General features: G+C 40.1%; 1 protein-coding gene across 1 annotated transcript in view; it reads right to left on the minus strand.

The window, feature by feature from the left end:
- Positions 1 to 7,265: 7,265 nt before the first annotated feature.
- arid3c (AT rich interactive domain 3C (BRIGHT-like)) overlaps positions 7,266 to 25,279 on the minus strand; it is a 59,844-nt gene continuing 41,830 nt past the window's right edge. The window contains exons 4-8 of the mRNA XM_041042922.1: positions 16,770 to 16,953; positions 14,229 to 14,473; positions 12,854 to 13,147; positions 11,369 to 11,458; positions 7,266 to 10,510 (exon numbers count right to left, since the gene is read on the minus strand). Coding sequence (XP_040898856.1) covers positions 10,338 to 10,510; positions 11,369 to 11,458; positions 12,854 to 13,147; positions 14,229 to 14,473; positions 16,770 to 16,953 — 986 coding nt within the window. The 3' untranslated portion in view covers positions 7,266 to 10,337. The remainder of the gene's footprint in view (positions 10,511 to 11,368; positions 11,459 to 12,853; positions 13,148 to 14,228; positions 14,474 to 16,769; positions 16,954 to 25,279) is intronic.

The following is a 25,279-nucleotide window of genomic DNA, read 5'->3' on the forward strand; positions in this document are numbered from 1 at the left end:
ACTCAGATGTGTAAGTTGATTACCACTTTCATTAACCCAACATGATGCCTGTTGCAGCTCTTCACCCAATCTATGTGGTTGCAATGAAAAGCAATATTGAACCCAAGACTCCATGGTTTTTTTTCTGTATCTTTCCGTCAAATGCAAATATTTGAGATGTTTAATGCATCATGTGCATTTAGACACATTTCCCAAATATTCAACCTGATGTATTTGGTAGCTTTGGAAACATTTGGATTTCCAGCACAGTTTGAAGTTCTGTGGGTTTAAACAGTATTGGCTGGTGCAGCATGACTTTTCAGATATGGTAGCTCCATGCTGAGAGGAACTGCAGAATTTAGAGATAATTATCTATGGGCTAGTATTAGTATGAGTCAACATGTTATACATTTAATATCTATAATATACACCAGACACTCCTGAAGAGACTCCTGAAAAGACAAAATGCCTAAACTGGGGAAGGATGAAAGCTGATTGGGTATGAGGGGATGATGAATGAGCCTATCAGGTTGCCTTTGAAGTGATTCTTTGTGTTTGTCTTCTTGGATCGCCCCAATAAATTTGATCTGAGACTCATGTTCAGCTCCACCTGAGGCATCTCACCTACAGATGAAGGAAACCTGAGCTGCTGACAAACGGAGAGATGGGAGGGGCACTTCATGCCGCACTTCACACTCGTGAAGTGTGGCTTTGCTGAACTGTTGCTGAGCAACTAACCAAGCCAGCGAACTGTTAGTAGCTGCAGGCGAAGTGTTCCTCTTTGTCTCAGCGACGCACTACTTAACCGACTTTTTAAACTATGTTGAAACAGTGCGATGATGGGATGGAATGTTTTCTCTTTTCTTCTCCTTAGGTTGCTTTACTTTGAGAGAAACAGCCAAGACCTGCTTCACAGTAATATCACACAAAGCGACTGGAAAAAAAAAAGACACTCCATTCAGTTCAGGTCACAATGATCAGTGTGTTATATGATAGAACACAGTTATTTTTAGGTGGACTGTGATTGTCTGTGACGGCCTTCGGACTCTGCTGAGCTGACAGCATTCTTCCACCTTTCATCCCCCTCACACAAAAGACAAAGAACAAAGGAATAAAAGTTCGTCCACCAACCTCCTGATTACTTAAGCTGTTAAGTGCTGCCACTTTTTTTCTGCCTCTGCAGTTATTTTTCCCTTCTGAACCTTTGTATGAGCTAAATGTCCCACTGTCAACTTCACTGGACATACTGTCCATATATCCCTGTGGACAGTGGATGTACAAGTGTGTAAACTGCAGGTAGGTGACTACTAAATAACTGTAACTAAAACAGGAATATATGGGTGTATATAAAGAAGAATATATATATTTATTGCCTAAAATTTTTTATTGTGCTGTTCAGGCTAGACTTGAATGATTTGACATCCTGGTAACAAAGCAAATCAACAATGGTGCATTCTAGTGTCCAGGGCAATTTATGTTTTACACAAGGGATTGTGAAAACGAATCCCTAGTTAAACAGATCTAGTTCCTGTAAAAACTCAGTGTATTCCATGTATAAAGCACAGTGGACAGACGTTCATAATGAGGACGTCACAGATGGTCTGACAGCTCCAATACAGTGGCATAATTGTGACATGTTACAAAGAATAAAACAATGTGTACTTCCATCACTCAGCAGAGTCATTTTACACTCTGTGTGTCATACCACTGTGTCAAAGTGCTTATAAAAACAAACAACACACTGATGATCAAAGATGTTCCAATTTTTCGGACGTTATCTTCAGACAATGCTCCCACAATGTCTAGAATCAGTCCTCCTCTCTGTTCTGGCTGTTCTGACTCTTTCACCTCAAACCATATAAACCATGAAGTAAGAATAAGATGAAAGAAAAGAACTAGAACATTAAAGACATTATGAGATACCTTAGATTATTTTTAGATTATTATTTCCTATACAAAAAATAAAGCACTGAAACCAAAAATAAAATGTACCAACCACCATAAAAATAGTAACTACTATACATCTGAGACACAAAAATATGATATATATTTTTTTAAAGTTGTAAATAATTGAATGTATAATTTAATTTGCTTAGTGTTCGTCCCTTAATCCATCATGATTGTGGAGATTTACAGATTTTTAACCATTTGGTCTTAATGGTGCAACTGAAAAGAATAAAATCATCATCCTGTTTCTTTCTGAAATGATGATTTATCTTCCCATGAAAAATAAATTAGAAAAAATTAAACATTATTTTTTACAAGATGTATCATTAACAACAATATAGAATCTTGACACACCTTTGTCAGCATTGAAAGATCTTTCTAAAGCCGTGTTCTTTATGTTAATAACACCTTCTCCTTCTGTGATATGTCAGTGTCTGATGTTAAAAGTGACTATGAGTCTTGTTAAATGTTACACCTGACCAAGTGAATGAAGCTCACTGTTCAGAGGTCTCCAAACTCTTCATACTGGGGGCCACATGGAAAAGAAAAGAAAAAAGGGTCTAGTCCTGGACCGTGACCCTTCTAACTCAACCTTTGAGACTTAATGAGTGAGTTTTCCTCTTGAATCTGGAGTAAGATGATTTTATCACCAGAAAATTTCACTCAGCAGTAAGTACCACTCCTGATGGGAACAGTGATGTTGGGCCTTGGACTGAAGAGGTGCTGTCAGGTCAGGTGGAGGTCTTGCAGCAGATATTTTTAAGAGTCATCAGAGTCTTTGACCTTTGGACCTTAGACTTTTCACCATAGTACCGATAATCCCACATGGTGTTATACAATAGGAGGTTTATATTAATAAAACCAAAGATAATTTTCATTCAATTTACGAGCCGTTTATAATTGAAGGTGTCAGGGTATACGTGCCCCGCAGCAGGAGTTTAGATGCCTCATACAGCACGTGTGATGTGACTGTTGTCTGCAGAGAAAGTAATCAGATTACTTCATGACAGTTTGCGCACTGAAAAAGATGGAGTGAGGAAGCAGCAGCTCAGCAGTCTGCTGCCTTCCTGCTGTGTCAGTCTGTCTGGCCTAACACACTGTGCACAGGCTTCATTACATCTGGGGTCACTAGTAAATTTCTCCAAAAAAACCACTGCTGACATTTTTTTTCTGTCGGTCTGTTCACAGCTCCATCTAACACCTTCACTGCAGATTGATGCTTCACCTTATTTTATAGTAGTGTTATTGATTAGCACTGTGCTTGTCAGTGGTGCATAAAATTAACACTGTGTTATAGGGGCATGGATTTCTGTCAGCCGTTGACGAGATAACCCATTATTGGACGACTGCTCCTAATTTGTTTTTGTTTATTCAGAAGTATAAAGTAACATTCAGCTGGCCCCAATAATAAGTCTATTACTTGCAAATCCTTGTCGCTCCATCGACAGCCACTAATCTTTGCTGCTACTAATTACATGAGGATTCTCAGCCTTAATTAACCAATCTTTACCCCATTTTACCTGCTTAATGCTGCACTCAACCAAACCGCATTAGTTCAACTGCGTGCGTTTGCTGAAATTGGAGTTTGCAGGTTTCCACTTGTCACTTTTAAAGAAAGCAAATGTCTTCCTTTTTTTTCATAATCTTTGTTTTGTCATCTTTGGTGCCAGAATGAGAAAAGAAAAATAAAAACTCTTGATTTTTATCAAGGCTTTGTGATTCTATGTTTTCAGGGAAAATAGACTTTGTATCTAAATGTCTCAATATTCCTTGAAGTTATATATATTTACACTGAGTGAAGCTGTTTAACAGCCCCCATTCCATCCAAAGGGAATATTCTAAATGTCATTTACCTAAAATTCTCCAATAAAATTTAAATCCAAAGAAACAAAAATACATTGTGTAGATAATTTTGGTTTTATTATTAGTCCAAGTTTTGAGATTTTCTCTGAGATTGTGCAGGTTATTGGAGGTTAATCAGAGTGTTGGGAAATTTTTTTCTGAAAAAATATGATGGTTTTTTTAAATTCTAATTTTAAAATTCCATCCACTGAAATAGAATTTTCCACTGGAGCAGCCCCATGTCCTGTGCAGATAGACGCTGATGATGTACCATCCTCCTGTACCATCATCAGCGAGTTTTGTGCTTTCCACATGTGCTTTTGAACAAAAAAATGTGATTTGGAAAAAACATAATAAATAAACATGAGCAAAAGGATATTTTTCCCAACATACAGCGAGTGTGAGCTGATGAAATGATGTGGGGTGGTCACGTGCAGCAGAGATGGAATATTTAGGCAGAAATTTGTAGCCTCAGTGTGTGTTTGTATTTAGAGTCACGGTGGTGTAATGACAAGAGCAAGAATGACACAGAAAGCTTTACACTGAAGTTAAAAGCATGATTTTATTTCTAAATACGCTGCAAGTCAAATGGCAAAACAGGAAAATCACTTTCACCTCTTTTTTGTATATTTTGAACCCCTGAGCACCACAATCCAGCATTCCCATAATGCACTGGATTCATCCAAGATGAACAAAAGGGAAATAAAAGAAACATTTAAAGCTTCATACACAGCTAATTAAGCAATTAGTGTCTAAAAACTACCAGGATAGCATAGCTAAAATACAAAGTAAACAACATTTTATTTGATTACATAAGTCAATTCCATTTTTTTCCTGCTGCATGCAGAGCTGTTGCTGTCTTTTCGCCTGTCTGTCTGCTCTGCTGTTGGTTAGGACCTAAAAATCAAGTCAGCCCGGTCACAGCTTGAAAAACTCTTTGGTGAAGAGAAGCATTGCTGCAGCCTTGCAGTCATGTGACCTGAAGCGTTCAGTGACTGGCATCATTCAGTAGCGGTATGTACAGGAGAGGGGGGGCTGTGGAAGGGACAGTGGTGAGGAATACACTGTGGCTGGGGCTGCATTTCCAGAGAGAGGGAGAATCTGGAATCCTAAATGAGTCCTGATCCAGGGGGGGATCAAACTAGGTGAGATGATCCCGGGGAGCCATCGCTCGGATTTGTAAAATTTGTTACGGGGAAAATGTTAAAAGTACAATGTCACCAGGCCGCAAGCAACCTCCATAGGTATGTTTAAAGTGGAAAACTGACATCAACTCAGGCATGTGTGAAGAAACAAAAAAGTAACTAATTCAATTCATGCAATTATTAAATCAAAATAAATGAAGATTTCTTCCTCACTCACTGACTGAATTTGAGTTCTGACTGACTGTAATGGAAGACACCTTTCTCTGTAGAAACAAATCCTGCTTTTCCTTACTTTACACTTTTTCCCACTGTAAAAGTCCTAAAGAAGACAGGTGCCTACCACCCAACAGATTTTCAGAGGGCAGAGCCTCTGAGGTCCCTGATCCAGGACTAAGATACACAGTCTACTGGTAGAATTTATCATCACAGATATTAATTAGGTGATTGGACCCAGGACAAGTCGTCCACAATCTGGACATCAGTCATGAGACACTTCATATGAAAGTTTATGGGGTGGGAGAAGCGGAAAGTTCTGAAAGTGTTTATATCCTCAGAGTTCATTAAAACAGAAACTCTGGAGTCTCCTGGACAATTTAATGACCCTTCAGGATGATGTTGTGACCATCATGGATATAAAGACTACAAATGCCCCAGACCTTTTTTAACTTTTGAGGGCAGAATTTGGCAAAGGGGGCAGAATTCTCTTACTTGATTCCAGCTGTTGGTTGTACTTTACTACTAGCCAAGTTAGCACTAGCATTAGCTGCCTTCCCCGGTTAGTTAGCTCAAACATCGGCACAGCCAGCTTTCCAGTACAAGTGGTTATTTTGGTCATGGTTGATGGCGGAAATAAATATTGTCTAGGTATGTGGTATCTATGGAGGCAAGCCCCTCTTCCTTTCTAGAAGCAGTACTCCCATTGGCTGTTAAGGGTGAAAACAGTCCAGTGGCTGTATTTGTGCAAGTAACTCAAGGTAAAAATGTTCTTATTTAACGGTATCTAAATTCTACAAAGTGTGTCCTTTAGTTTAACTTTATAGGAAACACATGAAACAGAAATTGTAGCTACATTATTGGATGTTTCTTATTAAAAAGCACCCTAGAAGTTGAAGCTGACGTCTTTCCCTCAGTTTTTATGTCCACTGGTCCACAGTAACTTTTATTATTAGAATATTTTCTAACAAAGTTGTTTTTTCTGTACTGGTGATTAAACCAGGAGAGTTTCATGTTCATACAAGTCTTGAAGAACTCATAATCGTATGTTGTCTATCAGAAGATGTACTGGACTTTACTGGAAACTCTAAAATAGGCCTAAAATAACTTCTCCCACTTCACAACTCTATTAAGGGTGTGTGTGCATCTGAGACAGATAATAATTTAGCCAAGGTCTGAGGACACCTGAGCTCTGCTAGGACAATTTAAAAACACCAACATGGCCGAAACAATCTCCCAGATTCTCCCTCGATCCTTCTCTAGTCCAGCTGATTGGATAAAATATTCCAGTCCACTAATATTGAGATGATATAATTGGTTCAGTATTCAAGGATGCAACACAAAGTGTGTGTATAAGAATGTGATTTCTTTTTCTTGGACCTTTGCTGTATCTACCTGCAGAAACGACTGATTGCTACAGAGCACATTTCAAGTAAACATGAGAATTATAAAGCACAACCACCAACAGCTCAACTGACAACTGAGGAGTCAGCTCATCTCATTGGCTGAGGATTGTTCTCTGCTGCACGATTGTGTTTGTACAATTTAAACATCACCGTCTATACACAACAGTCACACAATATATTATTAGCTTTATCACCAGTAATCAGCCTGGAACGTTACACTGCCATCATGAGCTAGAAACTAAACTAGCCATAGCGTTTTTCAGTAAAGCTAACTGTGAACAATCTGCATGAAAAAAAAATGCTGCACAGTGAAGAAAACAGCTGCTCTGAAAAAATGACAGGAGACTGAGGTTGGAACTACACAAAAGAGTTATGGCATCATTAAAATTAAAAGGATTCATCCTCGGTGGAACATGAATGTGGTCAGTAAATCAACCTTTAACCTTCGTGTTGACATGTTTTGTACATGTGGAAATTTTGGCTTGATGCTCTGAATCAAACTCCAACCTTAAGACTGACCAAACACTGACATCGTCATCCTCAGGACCCACAACTGACAGGACAGATCTAAAATGTCCATTGGTCCGAGGTTCTGTCTTCATCACTGCGTTTCACAGGTTTTCATGCAGATTGGACTTGTTTAGTCAAGTGTTCCCACCGTGTCCCACAAAAGGCTGTTTTGTTGCGCCGGCACAACACCCAACATAAAAAGCACTTTGAACATGTTGCTTAATTTATCTTATAATCCACTGTTTTTTTTTTTTCCTTTGACTGAAAAGCATTTGTATTCACACAAACACATGGATATGAAACGCAGTGAATACACTGGCAAGTAAGATCGCGGACATGCTCGTTGGCACAGTTTCTAACAAATGAGGTAGATGTGTGTCAATAAAATATTCCCTTCTTTGGTATAATCATACAAAAAAATGAAAAAAGAAAAGAAAAATCCAGTGATCTGTTGAAGTAAAACATTGATTTCAAGTGGCTGTACAATAAAAATAAATGAAATTTATGAGGTATATCTTGTATTCATACTTTACTATGACTATATACAGGTAAGTCGGTGAGGTATCTGCATTCAAGAAGACTCTTTAAAAAAAAAAGGTTTGCGAACAAAGTGGTGGAGCCAAATGCAACGCTAGCAGGATCAAATATAAAACACAATAAATAAAATCTGCAATTCAATGCTTTAACAGACTTAATAAAACCCCCCATATATCTTCAAACTGTTTTATCATTTCTCTTCCCAATAAAGAAAATATTTTATATCTTTATGAAAGCAGAAAGAAAAAAGAAAGAGAGAAATGAAAGAGGTCTCTGATGTTAGACACAAGTGCATTGATTAAAACAAAACAAAACAAAGAAACCTGGATTCTATTCACAATGTAAAACCACTGTGTGACTGATGACTGTTTCCTACGGACTGCACGTCTTTGTGTGTCCTGCTGTCACCTCCTTTGTTTCTGTTCACCTGCTGCCCATGGGGCTGAAGTGCTCTACACTTTTCTGTCACGGTCACTTCTCTACAAATTCAATGCCACATGAGGACTCTCTTGATTAATTTTTTCCCAAGTTTGTCGTCACTCACATTTCCCCACTCCACTGTCACATCAGCTTTGTGCTTCAGTCTTATTGTGTTGACATGCATTGCTGATGTTTTTCTGCACAGCGGCAGTGGCTCTGGGTTTAGTCGCTGTGACCTGCAGAGGATCTCTTCAGAAAGCAACGCAGTCTCCTGCGCTGCTTGCGTCTCCACCGCGCTTGGCCTCAGCAGAGATTTCTTAAGCATTTCTGCTCGCAACTGCAACGGTGGAGCAATGATGGTGATTTGCAATGTTTATCCCCAGTGAATGAGGAAAGTGTTGGACTGGAACGGCACTCATCATAGCTATCAGTTTAACCCGTCACAGTCACTACACTACATTACATTCTGCAAGGCAGAGAGGGGACGAGATTTTTAAAACATACTTTTCTTGTCATCACAAGAAACATAATCTGTTATCCTGACTAACGAGCTCTTTTATGTTGGAATATTTTTGCCATCTCTACCTCACAAATAAGTAATTCTGTGATACAACGCTAAGTTCGCTTATTTTGTGATCGCAGGAAAAGAAAACCAAGGAGAAAAAAAAAACTTTCCAGTGGCCATGTTGGAAGTCCTTATACAGGGGCCACCATGACGGTCTCAGAATAACTGAACAGACATGATTAGTTACTGTGCAGTCCTTTGTGGCTGGGAATTCAATGTTCTTATCAGCCAGCTATCAAAGATATTGATAATCCAAATATTGATTAGCGCACTAGCTAACATACTGTGTCCCAAATGCATACTATTAACTCATCCTAACTGTGTGAAAGATTTTTTTTCTCCATATGAATGTGGTGTTTATATCTAAGAATGTAATAGTAACATACAGTATGTGTTGGGGTAATGGTCCAAAACTATAAGGGACCCCAGGTTATCCGTGTGTCAGCTACTTTGAATAATATGATTAATTCTCTTTTTTTGTTTGTGCACTAGTGAAGCATATAAAAAAAATCTGTAATGCCAAGGCTCTTATGGTGGTTCCTGCATTTTTGCCCATTTTTGAGGCCCTACCTTGTAGAGGGACCCTGCATCAAAATCTAGTTTGAATACATATTAGATTTGGTGTATATCCTGAAAAACGTGTATAATTTAGTTACCACAAATGACCTGACACACAGCAAACCTGGGGCAGTGTAGTATACCAGTGTAATTCTGCTTGGCTTCTGGGTTGACTGCGTTGTTTTTTTCTTTTTTTTGGGGGGGGGGGGGGTTGCTGATGGCCCCAAGTTAATCTGACCCTGATTACATATGTATGTATAATATTAGCTTTGAGACACACTGTTACTAGTGGATAGAACTATGTGTTAGCTTTATTTTTATGGTTTCATTAGCCTGCTGGCTAGTTAGCAAGCTAACAGGCTAAAAAAACGCTTTACTTCTATTTTCACTGCATGATTGTACACAGACATCACTCCTTCTAGCCTGGTCATTGGCTGTATGTTGAGACATTATTTACCAGATGTGCAGCTGAACCCTGATGTATTTGAGAACATACTTCTAAGCAGTCTGTCTTTCTGCAGAACATATGATGATTTCCACTTCAGATGTGCTTTGCCTATTTGTCTCATTGCTATAATCTTCACGTTTGATCATTGGTGCTAAAGCTGGACGTGTTGAACCAGCAGAGATTTGTTTTTTTCTTTGGTATCAGCTGAGAGCAGCAAGTTTCTGAGGTTTGTCAGAGAGCCTACAAACATCAGCAGCAGCTGTTTGTTACCGAAGGTTAACTGTTCAGCTGCTGCGTCGTCTTTTCATTGTAACGATGCACGAGAGGAGGGTGTCTTGGTTTGGCCTCATCCAGGTTGCGCCTTAAGTTGATGGGCGACCATGCTTTTGAACTGTTCCACACTGAGCAGATGTCTTGGAGGACGTGAAACACAATGGCAACATACAAAGGTTAAATGTCCTTGAAACACACAACTAATTCAGAGCAGGAGAAATCGGGATAAGGGGTGGAGGAGGTGGGGGTGGGCGGATCTCTTGCCAAAGTATTTAGTCTGTAAATACAAGTTTGCTGCTTTTCCAATCTGTTGTTAGGTGACCTACAGGGAATCTGGTTGCGTGGAAGAGAAAGCCTGATATCCTATCAGAGCTACCAGAGTTCATCAGATGATCATATCTCCAACTGCTTGGTGTCTTTGGGAAGAGAATGGATCTCCTCCCTGGTGTGAGTGTGGGAGGAGGAGGTGAGGAGGTGAGGGAGGGACAGGAAACTCAGGGGGAGGAGTTTCTGTGTCCGTGGAGTGAGGAAGAGGAGGAGGATGAGGACGAGGAGCAGGTGGGCTGGAACTGTCTGGGACTTGTCTTTCCCTGAGTCTGGCAGCTGCTGTGTTTTCCACGGTGTCCCGTCATCCCGGCTATGGCCGACTGCCGTGCAAACAGGACTCCTGAGGAGCAAACACCAAATCTAAATCAGCTTCAAACTCCACAGCAGTTTGTATGCTTTTCTGCCAGTTTACCACACATGCATCATGCTACTGCCCCTCGCTGTGATACCTACAGAATTTTGAAATTATAGCTCCAAGTAAGACCCACGCATGTAACTATGACTTCATTAATCTTGGATAACTATGGATGACATTATGTGCAGGACTAGGAAATGTTTTACTTTGGTGTCCCCCAGTGGTAATTTTTAAAAAAGGCACTGTTACAAACAGTAGCCCATGATTCTGTCCTCTTCCTAAGGAGTCTCTTTTTCTCATATGTTGTACACATTGTAAAGTCCTTTGAGATTGTGATTATGGCCCTATAAGTGACACTGACTTGACATGAATCTTGGCTTTGTTTAAGTGTAAGTTTAAGCTTTGAATTTAAAACATTTGAAGACTTTTTAAGATCCTGCAGTATTATACAGATAATAAAGAGACAATCAACACTCTGGCTGCTGAACTCTGAGCTTTCAGAGAGAGACATCAGATATGATGTGACAGCCACCAGGCTTCCGCGCTGACATGAATGGCCTATGTTAAAGCAGAGAGGCAGTAATTACTTCAGTACACAAGCTACCTCCATTTACACACACACACACTAGGCAGGCATATAAGACAATAAGCCCCATCGACCACGAATCCACAGGCCCAATTTTGAGATATTTAACTTTTTTAACTCTATTGGACTGCCACTTCATTACGATGGATTTTATAGCAAAGACATCAAATTGCATAGAGGACTAAGCACCAGGGTGCTGCTATAACTTATTGAATTTCCTGCCTGCAATTACATCAGCAAACGGCCCCTCTATTTACCTGTGTAGACAACTCCATTTATTTCTATTGACATGTTGATGCTGCTAATGCCGTTGGTAGACAGGTTCAATGCGGTCTCTTGTCTATCATCTGTCAAGAGAGGAGGCAGAGAACGAGAGAGAGAAAAACTCAATATGAGCATTTAGAAAAGGAACAGAAGAAGCAAGAGGAGCGCCCCGGTGGAGTATTGGTGAAAATTCAGAGAGTGACAGGATAAGGAGAGCTTTATTAAAGAGTTATGGGGAGAAAAAAAAACTGTCAAAAGATGTTACAGCCATTTGTACATGTCAGTTATGGATGAATCCTATCGCGGCGCACAGTTGGAAAACTTGGCTGAATAAATGTGACAGGTTCTGAAATAACAAAAACGTCTTAAGGAAAAGGAGCAGCACCACACACACACACACACACACACAAACACACACAGAGTGATCTCAATGAGCTGCTGTGATATCAAACCATCTGTAAACAGGAATTTATCCGTCTAAGTGCAGGTGGGTGGAGACAAATAATAGTGTTTGGATGTAATCACTAAATGACAGTGTTTATATGAGAGAGCCAGACGGCCAGCGTGAGAATTAACCCAAGAAAGATTCTCACTCATTTTTCCATCACGTATCAAGTGCAAAGCCTGCTATTATGACTAATACGAGAGAGGCAGCGATGCAGACAGAAATGATATCACACTTGAGCAGATAGGCCCCTTATTCTTCCTTTAGCCTCTATCATTAAGTCATATGTGACTTATGACTTGTCATCAGCCGCACTGTCGGCTGCAGCCAAAGCCTGGCCAGACGGGCATTTTTACTCATGACAAGCGTGGATTCTGCCTGCGGTCCAGAAGAACTATTTCTTCATAACATCTGTGTGGAGCTGAGCTTCAAATTACACGTTATATGATGAACTATATGCACATTAGTGGTTCAGGCATTTCACTGTGAGGGATTGTGGACAGCCTTATCCACCAGGGCCATTAGCTGCTTTGGACACACCAACCCACTGTGGTAGGCACACCCGTCATTGAAGTCTGATAGAAGGCAGCTAATAAGCTTCAGCATTACAGCAACACCTGATTTAAATGACACATTCACATCAGGTTTGCACTTTGTGAGAGCAAATGCTGCATGGATATATGTCATCTAAGACATCACTCTATTAGATGCATATTTAAATGTAATCTTTTAAAGTAAAAAGATAAATAAAAGGTAAATCCCATGAAAGGACCAAAGCCTACAGTGTGTTAGTACGTGTCACCCACTGTTTTTAATAGGTTTTTAGACAATAATGGTGCTCTATGGCATACAGGAATACACACACACACATACACACACACACACACACACACACACACACACACACACACACACACACACACACACACACACAAACAATACTTGTTAGCAATTATGGGCTTGGGTCTTTTCAGGAGATTTGTTGATAGTAGTAAAAATATTGAATATCATCAGTGACCTTTTACAGTCTCACCTCTGTTGTTGAGTTTGATGTTGAGGGGCAGCTGGGTGGCCATTGCCAGCAGGTTCTGCTGCAGAGCATGCTGCATGATCCTCTGCTGCTCCTCAGCCACCATCATCATCTTCTTCTCTGGTGGTTCGCTGCTTTCCAGTTTCTCTCTGAGGTGCTCCAGAGCTGCCGCCTGCACAGCCGCTGCCGCCTGAGCCGCCGCTGCCGCCTGGGCAGCCACAGCTGCTGCATGGTGGCCGCTAGGTGACATGGGGAGGGCCACCCGGCTGGGTGGGCAGCTGACCATCATGGCCTCCTCTGGAAAGAAGAAGACATTTAAGAAAGTGATATCTGTCTTGAAACACACATCTGTATGCTTGTACAATTTTAAAGTTGTTTAAATAGGTTGTGTATTTTGTATTGTCTCTTTGTTCTCATTGTTGCTATGTAAAAACACTGTACTACAAAAAATAAGGTGATGCATTTTGACTTGTGGAGACAGTATTCACAGGAAATATTTCTTTTTTGGCCCCAGTATGTTACTGCTACTGGTGACACAATACTGCTCCTGTCAAAAATTTGCCAGTGCCAGTGGCCACAGCTGTACTTCACATCGGCCCCTACAGGAACCAACAATGGCACACACAGGACTGATGATGTCCCATCAGTAACTCTGGCCCACACAACACCGGGAGCCTGAAATAATGGATGTTATTAAAGCTAAAATAACTTTGGCTGTGCTTCAGACATGGTTGATGTCTTCATGGCACGCTACACAGATTAGTCAGCTGCTTCTTTTTTTCTGTTTTCTTGAGGACCTGTAACTCGAAGAACTCCAGCTCTCTTTTGTGGTGCATTAGTGTGTCTCGGAAACTGACGGCACTGATATGAGGAAGTCCTGCAAGATGTTTCCTCTTTGGGAGTGGGGAGGGGTAACCATACAGCCCACAGGTTACATACATGACTATGAATGGATGGAAACGGGGCAGCTATTGTGAAATCAGGTTCTGACATGCAAACACAATGACTTCTCCTTAAGTGGCCAGGCGGGTAATCACGCAACAATTTCTCAAAAAGATGTTGTGATCTGTGTAATATATCATGTGCAATCTGTGCTTTGACAAGGTATTTGTGAAGGAGGAAATGATTCATACATGAGAGCGACAGAAAAAGAATTTGTTAAGTTTTAGGATCTGCTCGTGACAATTGCACCGTGAGCAAAATCTCTTTCTTACAAAAAAAATTCCTATCACCATTCAGGAGAGGAAGGTATTGTATCAACTGAGCCCCTAAAGGCTTTTAATGTGAAACATATGTGCAGAACCAGCACATCTGACTTTGTGGAATTGTGTTGTTTTATATTGTCATATCTTAAAATCTTTGTGTTGTTTTCGCTTACCTTTCTTGATCACAGGCACCTGGGAGATATGGCCACTGTTGTGAGTGAGCGTAGGCAGATGGGACATCTGCATCTTTGGTGAGGACAGGAGGGTGGGGGTGCCCACGGGAGAATAGTTGAAGATAGCGGAGCCGTAGCTCTGCCGACGGCCTTCCCGCCGGTTGCTGTCGATAGCTGCCTGAAGCTCACCGGGGGAGCTCAGTCCCCGCTTTTCACATTCATATGGGTAGAGGTACTTCATATACCTCCAGGGAGGGAGAAGAAGAATTCAGTGATTTGCTCAGCTTTTTGTTACAGTGTTGCTTTGTCCCATGCAGTCACATCAATCATTGATCAATCAATTTTTGCTATTGTGTGGGAGCAGGATTGGAAAAAAAAAAAAAAAAACAGCCCCGCAATTAAACCATGACCATTTACACACATGCACATGTACCAGTTTAATCATTCTGCTTTCAAATTTACAAATGATAATAAATGAGATCGTCCTTGCTTAAAAATCGAGTTGATGGATCATCTGTGCAGCAATTTATTACAACCAACAGTTACTTTCTCTTGCTGGGCGACAGGCGATTATGATGGGAGCTGGAGGAAGTCAGGTGATGTAGTAAATAGAGTGACAAAGTCTGCGTTAGAAAAAGGTAGAGATGGATGCACTCATCAGACTCTGACTTTCACACAGGAGATTGGGGATAGTTGTTTCTTTTATCCATGGCTAAGGTCATCTCGCCTTAATGAATGGGGCTGTAAAATGTTGTTTTTGTGCCTAAAACTAACCAAACTCTGACTGTTCTATAACCTTGATCATGCATTTATTATTGTAACCATGACGACAAATGTCTGGTCCCAACCTGCTGTGGGTCGTATTAGAAGGTAGGGACCAGTGATCTACAGTATATGGTGGTTTAGACTGGAGGACAGTTCCTCTGTCCACATCATTACCAAACACCACAGAGCTTCTGGGAGCAGCTCGCCTTGTCTCCCTTTAATCCCAAACAGGATCTGCTGTGTGTCACTTCTGACAGTATTTTAATGGCTGCAATCAGTGTGTTTACATGCATTTCAGTAACCAGGTTACAACCTGCTTTCCAACAGTGAGATGATTTCATAAACATCATGTAAATGACAAACACAGTTTAGAGAAACCTAATATACCCAGCTAAATTTGTCCTTGAGAACAAAGCATATAGGTCACCAAGTTTCTAATCAGCACACACGCAGACACACAGACACACACACACACACCTCTATAAATACACACTTCTGTACTAATACAGTTAAATATAGTTACTAATAGTGTTAAAATTAGAAAGCCTAAAAATAAGCCAGATGAGGCTCGTGGTAGAGGAGAAGTGTGATCACCAGCAAGCTGCATGTATAAGTGGATTTATAGTAACAAGGTTACTACAGCGCATGTAAACACATTCTCTGATCATCCATGTGACCTGGTTTCTCTGAGTAAGCTGGTGTATGTATGTAAACACACTGATAGTTCATTTACATGCTCATAGGATTGGCTACAGCTTAAGTATTTTTATATTTTTCAGGCTTTTGTATGTTCATATTTTAAGGCGTCACATCTTCACACCTGTGGCTCTGCACCTCTCTTCATAAGAACATTGGTTTCCTGTTGATGGGTCGTTTTCATTATGATAGAAAGAGTATCACTTTGGAAGGGAAAGAGAGGAGCAGAGCTGATTGGTCAGGAGGCCCTGTGAAAGCCTAACACACTCATAGATAATGTGTCCCTCCTGATCCAGCCTGTTGCCAGCTGTTGATGCTCCTCATTCATGTGTCTGCACTGAAAAACCCTGTGGATGTTACCAAAAGTAGAGACTGTCCTATAGGTCATCTCTGCCAGCAACTCGTTATGACCCACAGTCACATTATATTGTTAGGTGACCTCTTATGGTGGTGGAAGCAGGAAGTCAGGATGGATGGGTCAACAAAACACAGGACTCTGACAGAGAGACCGCTGTTTATTTCCTAACTTAAACCAATAGTCATCATGGACGTGTTTGTTTTTTTTTTTTTAACATGACTGTTCCATAACCTTAACTGCATTTTTTCTGCAATTTCATGCAACACTCCTATGGCTTGCCTCAGAGGGTAGGGACAAACAAAATTCTACATGAAATAACAATGTTAAATGATGGGTGATGAGTCCTGTGAAAACGCAGTGCATTCTGGGAATGGGACTCCAGATTAACTGTTTGGCCATTTAGAATGCTTTAATTACCATGATTCAGAGCAGGGATCTGCAGGTAAACACCACACACATGATGACTGTGCTTTTCACCTGTCTGGACACATGTAATTAAATAAGCTTCTGACAGGAATTTAAAGAGAAGAAATAGTCAGATTTTAATCATAATAGATGAATTAAAGCAGCAGGGATGTGACCTAATAAACACTAGTTACAATATAACAAAGTATGTAATTCATCCTGGACACACGGGACAGTTGTCGCTGGCCTGGTGTCAGGAGAGCTGCATGAGTGCAGGTTATCAGTCATCTGGGGTTATCATCTGCGCTCGTACTCACTGTGTTCGGAGAGTGAAAGCTGCACTGGTAATGGAGGTAGGGAGGTTAAGGCCTTTGGTGATCTCACGCCATATTTTCTTATTGATGACTTCCACTAAGCCGCCTTTTTCTGTGACGAGCTTGTAGAGCATGTAGAGATCCAACACCTGCTTGGCCATGATAGGAATCCGATTCACTGGAGTCCCTGCAGAAAGCAAACACAATATCCACAATCAATTCCATTAACTTTGGTTCCTCCCATCAATAGGCTTCTGCACCTTCTCATAAGTCCAATTTATCTGGAGCCAGTCAAATGTCTGACAGCTCTGTTAACAGCAGGAAATATAACTTTCAAAAAAAGTTTCTAATGTCTTATCTGTGCATCCACTGGAAGCTACTTCATGAATTATACATCTGTTATTTCATGCAAAAAATACAGACGGGTGACAAATGAAAGGAAAAAATCAACATCAAGTGTCTCAGTGAGGTGTTGGGCCACCGTGTGTCTCTGGACTCTACTGGAGGGATGAACACCACCTTTCCCTAAGGATAGAACCTCATTTGGTGTTTGGATGGTGGTGGTGGAGAGAACTGCCTAACACATCACTCATAAGTATTCAACTGGGCTGAGATGTGGTGACTGTGAAGGCCACAGCATATGATTCACAGCATGTTCATATACTCAGTGACCCCTCCTGTCCTATGTTTGCAGGCACTGTCACCCTGTTCAGATTTTTCCTTTCATTTCTCACGGTCTGTACGTAGTGACACTTTATTCTCATTCAACTACATAAGACAAGCTGCTCCTAAAGAACTGTTAACAGAATACACATAACAGCCACAAAATAAAAGAAAAAGTATTGAACAGGCAAAGAAAAAAAAGCAGCAGAACCACAGATAAATTAGTCTTGACTTGTTTAAAACTTCACAAATATAATCTGCGGAAAATAGGAGGTCATCTCCTATTAATGACTGCCAATCTGCCCCCTTATTAGCAAAATAAAGGGGCTCAGATAATAATTTGTATTTGCAATTTAACGTTGGGCTATAAAGAGAGAATGGCCGGCTCATTGTGAAGATTCCAAAATGGTTGACCCCGAGATAATTAACCTGCATTTTGCTGATAGAGTTCCATTGTGCCCATCGGATTTACCATAATAGCAATCAATAGCTGGAGAAATATAGTGCAAACAACAGCAGTGGGGCCTATACAGTGAGGGGGGAGGGAGGGAGCGGAGCTCTGAAGTATCGTCTGAGGTGGTAAAACCACATCAATTAAGGCCAGTAATTACGGCTTCATTTTGTGGCGCTGGCATGTGAACGAATGAGACACTATTAAAACAAAGGATTGATGTTCCGCTCTCCTCACAAGACAAATGCCAGCAGTATGTCTGAAGCCACAGAGCCTCCGCATTGCTCTTTGGAGGAAAAGTGCAAAGAGAGGCTTGATTTAGACAAAAAAATGACTTTGAGCAGGTGATGAATGAACGTTCACACCCGGCATGAGATCTGTGAGTTGGTGTAAAGAAATAGCAGTGCAAAGGAAGACAGAGCTCAGCAGGACAAATCTGATCTGATGAGCAGATCCTGCTTAAAAGAACTGGGTTGTCACTATGTTTACAAGTAAATGTTGACAGAGATGACACAGTTCCACAGTGGGTCAAATCCCAAAATGTCCTCCTAGCTCACTGCTGATTTTTGTTTTTAACTCAGTTATGAGTTTTAAAATATCAACCCTGACCTGGAAAATGTGTCACGGCCTGCACAGCCTGTGAAAGAAGACGATGCAGCACCTTTATCACCTTAAACAGTTGATAAAATTTAAGATGTCTCCAAAGACATTCTACAGTGGTGCTGGTAAAAGCTTCCTGGCAGGGGGGTAAAAAAAATCACTGCTGTGTATGAAAATTGCACCGATCAGGACAACAAAGCCCTGCAGAGAGCAGTGTATTATCAGTGCAGCACTCACTGCTCTCCTGGACCAGTACACAACCTGACACAGAGCCAGAGCCCAGCAGGTTATGAAGGATACTGATATGTATGTAATGTGACCAGCAGATAGTTGTAGTATTGTATACAGTGTGAGCACACACTTTTCATATGGTATGAAAAAAAATGTGGTGTGCTTGTTGTGTATCTACATCTATATCTCTATTTATATATGTATATAATATAATATTTATAATAATATTTAATATTTATATATATTATATTATATACATATATGTATGTGTATATACTGTATGTGTGTGTGTGTGTGTGTGTGTGTCAATATGCATACACACACACTCGCACACACACACACATATATATACTTAATTCCCTATACTTGTAGAATTGAGTTCTACTGTAAAATAGAAAATAGTGAGGTACAAAACAAAACCAGCACTAAAGTTATTCAGCCTCCACCCAATCCACCTACAGCTTATTTTTATTACCACTGATTATAATGTGTATCCATGCTGATCTATAAAACTATTATTTTGTTGAAGACAAAATAGCCAACCAAACAAGGATTGAGGTAATAAATAAAAGTCTCAGCCTTTGTCTGACAGAATCTGAGGAGAGACAAGCCTCTTAAAACAAGATTTATGTGCTTTCAATACTGGGGGTGATGTATTTGTCTCTCTGATTCCCTGAAAGAGATATAAGGAATAAAAGACCGAGGATGGAGACCTTTTGTCAGCACAAACTATCTAATCAGGCCATGTATCATTATGACAATGAGTAATGGCGGACAAGGTGGAAGAAACCCACTTTGCGCAGAGTCGTATTCAGTCGTAACAGTGGCGTCCAGTTAATCCCTCAGCTGGTCAGAGAAGAGGAGTTTGTAATTGGAACAATGTGGAGCATCAGGGGCCCTAGTAGCGCAATAATCATCTCTATGCTTGGCTTCATCGCTGACGTGTTCACTTTGCACTGAGCCGATAATGGGATGAGAATTTCTCCTCCTCATTGACTTTGCTCTTTTAACCCATGAAATGAACTATTAATGCAGCATCACAGGGGGAAACCAACTGTTTATCTACTTCTGTTCAACTCTCTAAATGAAGATGAGGAGGAGGGTGTAACGTACAGACTGTCCAACATCACCAGGACGTGAAGATTCAGTTAACTGGCCTGATTCTGTATTTTTCTTTCTGTCTACAATGAAAAGACCAAAACCAATAATGAACTGAATATTGTGTGTGTATCAGAAGCCTGATATATCTTGTTCCTCTGTGCCACAGAGCTCTATTGTTGTGCAAAAAGTATTTAAAATCAGTGAGTCACACTGTTGCGCTGGATGGCATATTCCTTCTTTACCATGAACACAACCGCCCAGTTAACTCAGTTGGTAGAGCTGGAGACTCAGTCTCTCGAGGTCACAGGTTTGAGCCCCACTCTGGGCGACACTGCCTCCCATTGGCCCACCACCCGTAAGATACTTCTTTCTGTTTAAGTAATATTTGATAAAATGTATGGTGACCAGGTGTTTTGAGAACTGACTGAGATTTTTTTTTTTATAAATATAGATTTGTGAGCTGTTTTTAAAGATTCTTCAGTAGGAACAAATGAGCTTGGGGCTGAGAGCAACAGACAAAGTACAGAGGTCAGAAAGTGTTTAGAGATGGACTAACACACTGTTGGCTTCGGTCTTGTTGTTGCATTTGCTAGCAGCAAGAAAGGGTATGACTATTCTTGATTTATCCTTGAACAAGACAAGTGAAGGAAGAAGAGGTTACAGCCACAACAGGCATTCTGTGACACTGCTTATTAAAAAGATAAGACTTTATGTCCCATAGGGAAATTTTCCTTGGACACACAATACTGCTGTTGTACCATACCAAATAATTCAACAGTAATACACATCAAACATCCTAAACCTAACCCTAACCCTAACACCTAACCCTAACCCTAACCCTAATAAAACACTCAGGATACGTACTAAAAACCAGTAAATACTGAGAATTCTGAAATACTAAAAAGAAAACCAAATTGTTAAAAAGAATAAAAGTTGAAGTCCAGAATTCGTTTAATAAGCCTTTGTGATGTAAATGTAAAAAATTATTGCATGTAGATGGCTATAATGTTTACCATTTTCACCATCGTGTGCTGGTATGCTAACATTTGCAAATTAGCATTGAACACAAAGTACAGCCAAGGTTGATGGGAATGTCATCAGTTTTGCAGTCTTTCTGCAGTGTTGTTTTTCAGCATCACATCATATTAAGGAGCACTCTCAGAACAATCTATTTACTATTTCCTTTTCATATTTCATACATTTCATGAGGTTAACATTTAAATTTGTCATTTGTCAGCCATTTTGATTGAACTATTTAAAAGCTCACTGAAATGTGCAACTGAGCAGATCAGCAATTAGAAATTATTTTAAAAAATCAGTGAAACAAAAACAGTTTAACAAATTCTGGTCACTTGTACAGATGACACTTGGTGCCTGGTATCAGTACTGATACCAAAATAATACAATGTCTTATTTTGAGAAATATAGCATATGATGTCACATATAAACCATCTAAAGAAAAGTTCTCAAATCTTAACATTTATCTAGACACAAGCAGAATTACTTATGCATCCACATAATGTGCACAACGTTGTGTGTACTGTGTGAAGGCAGAGTCAACTGAAAGGTGAAAGCAGGGTGTCGCAGCAATGTGAGGAGGAATATTTAGTGTCACGGCGATCGAAGACTCTGCCATTTTTTAAGGTAACTCTCAAGCAGCCTTTTCTTCTGCCACATAGTATTCTTAAGCAATTAGGTGGGGGACAAAAGTTGACTTATTCGAGAAAAAGTGCTGATGGTAGTCCTCAGAGATAATAATCAATTAATAGCCAGAAACCCTGGGGCAACAGTAAATCACCCTGGGTATTTATCAACACACAAAGGAGGCCATCACAGCCATTGTCTGTGCTGCTTTTGAGGATTTCACGTCTCTGCTTCCAAGGCTGAAAACCAACACAAGGGTGTTCAGATCATCTGCTGCATGATTCAAGTGTCAAGTTTCCTCTGACGAGAGAAAATATGTGAGTGAAGCAGTGTGCTGCATCACTATCACACAGGGAAAGGAACAAACCCTAACACAGTACACCTGTGCTCATTGGAGGAAAAACATATTGCAATTTATTTTAAAGAATCGTGAACAAACTCACACATTCAGCAGCCTGAGAAGGAGGATGTTTGGAGAGAATATTTAGTATACGTCAAGAGAAGCAAGACAAGGTGGACCTGACCTTGACAGGGACACACGTCAATCAAACATGTCTCAAAATCTTTTTTCCTTTTTTTTTTTTTTTTTATAAAGCAAGGCTATGTAACTGTTACTCAACAGCAGACACAAGCAACACATGCGTAATAATTGTTAAGTGCTAGAACTTACTGAAACAGTTGCACAAATGGAGAAGAGCCATAAAGTCAGTGAACAGACTCAGTTAAAGGTTTTCATTAGCCACCATGAACTACCTCTCATTCCAAACCAAGTAAAGGCCAGTTTATAGTTTCCACATCCATTGAGCCTGTGAGGGTCCACATGGGTCTGCATGATGTATATGTCTGCAAATGCAAAAAAGTGGGCTCTTCTTTGTGCTTTGTCGTGAAGCCACCATCTTGTTTTGTGTGAATGTGTGGAACAAACCATTTGTTCATGCACAACCCAGACAGAAGTATGTAGAGAAGAGCAAGTGCGTGCAGCTGTCTACATTCACATCTGTCTTGAGGTTTGAACAAAACTTGTGGTGGTAACAGCAAAACCTCTGAGTGTATCAAACTGAGCCACTGTGGGATTTATTGCTTATGAATTCAACCTTATGAATCCAACTCCCATAAATTCAGGAATTAAAAAGTGATCCAGTGACTCGAATCTACTTATATACTATTAGATTATGGGTTCCCTAGGGTTCATTATCCATTATGAACGAGGTGTGTGTGTGTGTGTTTTGTTTCCCCAGATGAAACTCTTTCCATGTAACTTTACTCACCAGGTTCCCACATCAGGATGAACATCGATGAACATACCCATGTGCACACCAATGACTGGCCTGAGGCTGCAACCAGACACCACACACTCAAAGCTGAAGACTGTCAACACATTCCTGAGAAGATGTCGTACGTAAAGACATATAACCCCGAAGGCAATTAAACTGGGTTGACATCAACTCTAATATTCTAATTATTGCAACTGTCACACATACATTGTGTCAGATTACACACTCAGTATGGCAGTGTGACCTTTCACCTGCTTGTGTGCAGCTGAATTTAGACTAAACTTCACTTGACTCTTTCTTTCTGAACCACCAGAAATTCTTAGATACCTCAGCTGCAGAGAACTGAGACAGATAACTGCACCTAGGACACCTAGAGTTATCTGTCTCCAAAGTCCTCCAATCTGTTTGGCTAAGAAAATTAGTTGTATGTTAAAGAAAAGGGTTAATATAGACCCTGTTTGCAAAATGAGCAGGTTTCCGTCATGGTCTGATATACATTTAGACAACCTCTGCATGACTGAAGCTGCCTTCAGACAGGGAGCAGTTGGACACAAAGCTACTCCCATCTGACCAGCCTGTTCACCACAGAGAGCTGCTATTCACCTGGCCTAATCTCTGATCATTACACTGCTAAAGAGCAATAATAGAGCAAGTTTTGCTAACTAGCATCATAAAGGTTGTTTATTGTCCTGGACCCGATAATCAAACTCTGAAGCTGATGTTGCTCCAATGCTGCCTCTCTTCATTGATCCGCCTGTTCTCTGCTGAAGAAGAGGTCTGTAATTCATATTGTTTCACTGGCTGTAGTTTCTGTGGTTGCCATGGTCACACGATGAGTCACAAGTTGAAAAAGTTATTTTATAGTAAACAGTATCTGTATCTATTCATCTGTATTTGTGTGTGCGTGTGTGTGTGTGTATTGACAGTGCCTCCGTCCATAGGACAGGAGGGTTCATTGAATGGTTTAATGAGTATGAAAATGATGTGAATCATATGCTGTGGCCTTCACAGTTTCCAGATCTGGGCCAACGTACTAGACAGTTCTCTGCACCACCATCATCCAAACACCAAATGAGGGAATATCTTTTGAAGAATGGTGTTCATCCCTCCAGTAGAGTCCAGAGACTTGGAAAATTAATGCCAAGGAGCAGTGAAGCTGTTCTGGCAATCCAACATCTTACTAAGACACTTTATGTTGGTTTTTCCTTTAATCTGTCACCTGTCTATATGACAGTCTCAAAGCCCATGTCCCTTATATTACTGTGGCCTGGGTTTAGCCAGCCAATAAATCAGAAATATTAAAGGAGAACTGTATATTTGACACTTTTCACTGAGATCTCTGGTGAGGAAGCCCTTCTGGCTGGCGTTTCTTTGTCAGTGCAGAATGACAATGATGTTTTCAAGAAACATTGATTGGGATATTTGGAGCAGTCCACTCTGATCACAGTTGTCAGAGGCTAGCAGTGGAGATAGGCTGCCGCTGATCTGCTTCACACTGACAATATCTCCCTACACTAAGTCCAAAATCAATCTCTAATTGAACGCTCCAACAACAATCCATACTGTCTCGAAAACCCAAGTGACCACCACAACTACATCATTACTTTATCAACGTGTGCTTTCCTACAGCTGTAACAGCACACAGCTGGACTGGTGGTCAAATGGGACTTTAGTTTTGAGGATATTTTGAGGATATGTTTTTTTTTTTTTTTTCTGGAATGTTCATAAATTCATTAACATGTCAAAGCTGAAACAGCCACGTGTGTGTCATAATTTTCCCTTTTATTAAATAAAGTGTTTACTGCAGCTGGCAGTGTAACTTTTTATTAAACATGAAAGCATAGAAGAATATAATATAAAAGATGAAAAAATGCAGTTAGCAAAAAAAAAAACAAACGTGTACTGCAGGAAAACAAAATTGTTCATCCAGTGTAACAAATCAGTAAATATGAGAAAATGAAGAGAAATTGTTCACAGTCATTGATTCACACAAGCTGTTCAATTTAATCTTTCTTGAATGTTGTGTTGCAGCTCATTGTTAGTTCAACCAGATTCGTCAGTTGATTGTTGGCTCTATAACACAGTATTTAGACAGAGTGTTTATACAGACATCATAAAATTTACTCACAGGCTACTGTTTTGAATCTCAGCTTTGAACTAGATTCAAGCCATCAATAGTTGGTGAAATTTTTGATTTTGAGATGTTGTTTCATGTATAAGTATGTATAAGGTTTTTTTTTCATTGTATGATTTCCTGTTCTTTTTTTTCTTTTTTTTTAGTCTGGAAAAAAAAACAACATAAGAAATAAAAGAGTATACTATACTGTATAATACATATATAAAACTACTAGTGGTATCGGTATCAGAAATCCCGACTGATCCATATGTGGCTGTAACCTCAAGTGGGTAACTTATATGAGCTTCCAAATTAAATGAGCCTATAACATGACAAATGGCTTGTGGTTCACTTTCAGCATTTCATCTTTCAACTTCAGTCTTTAATATTTTAAATTCAAATATGAAAGCATCAGTGTGTGACTGCAGATCTG

The sequence above is a fragment of the Toxotes jaculatrix genome, chromosome 7 (genome assembly GCF_017976425.1).
Source record: "Toxotes jaculatrix isolate fToxJac2 chromosome 7, fToxJac2.pri, whole genome shotgun sequence".
Taxonomy (NCBI): domain Eukaryota; kingdom Metazoa; phylum Chordata; class Actinopteri; family Toxotidae; genus Toxotes; species Toxotes jaculatrix.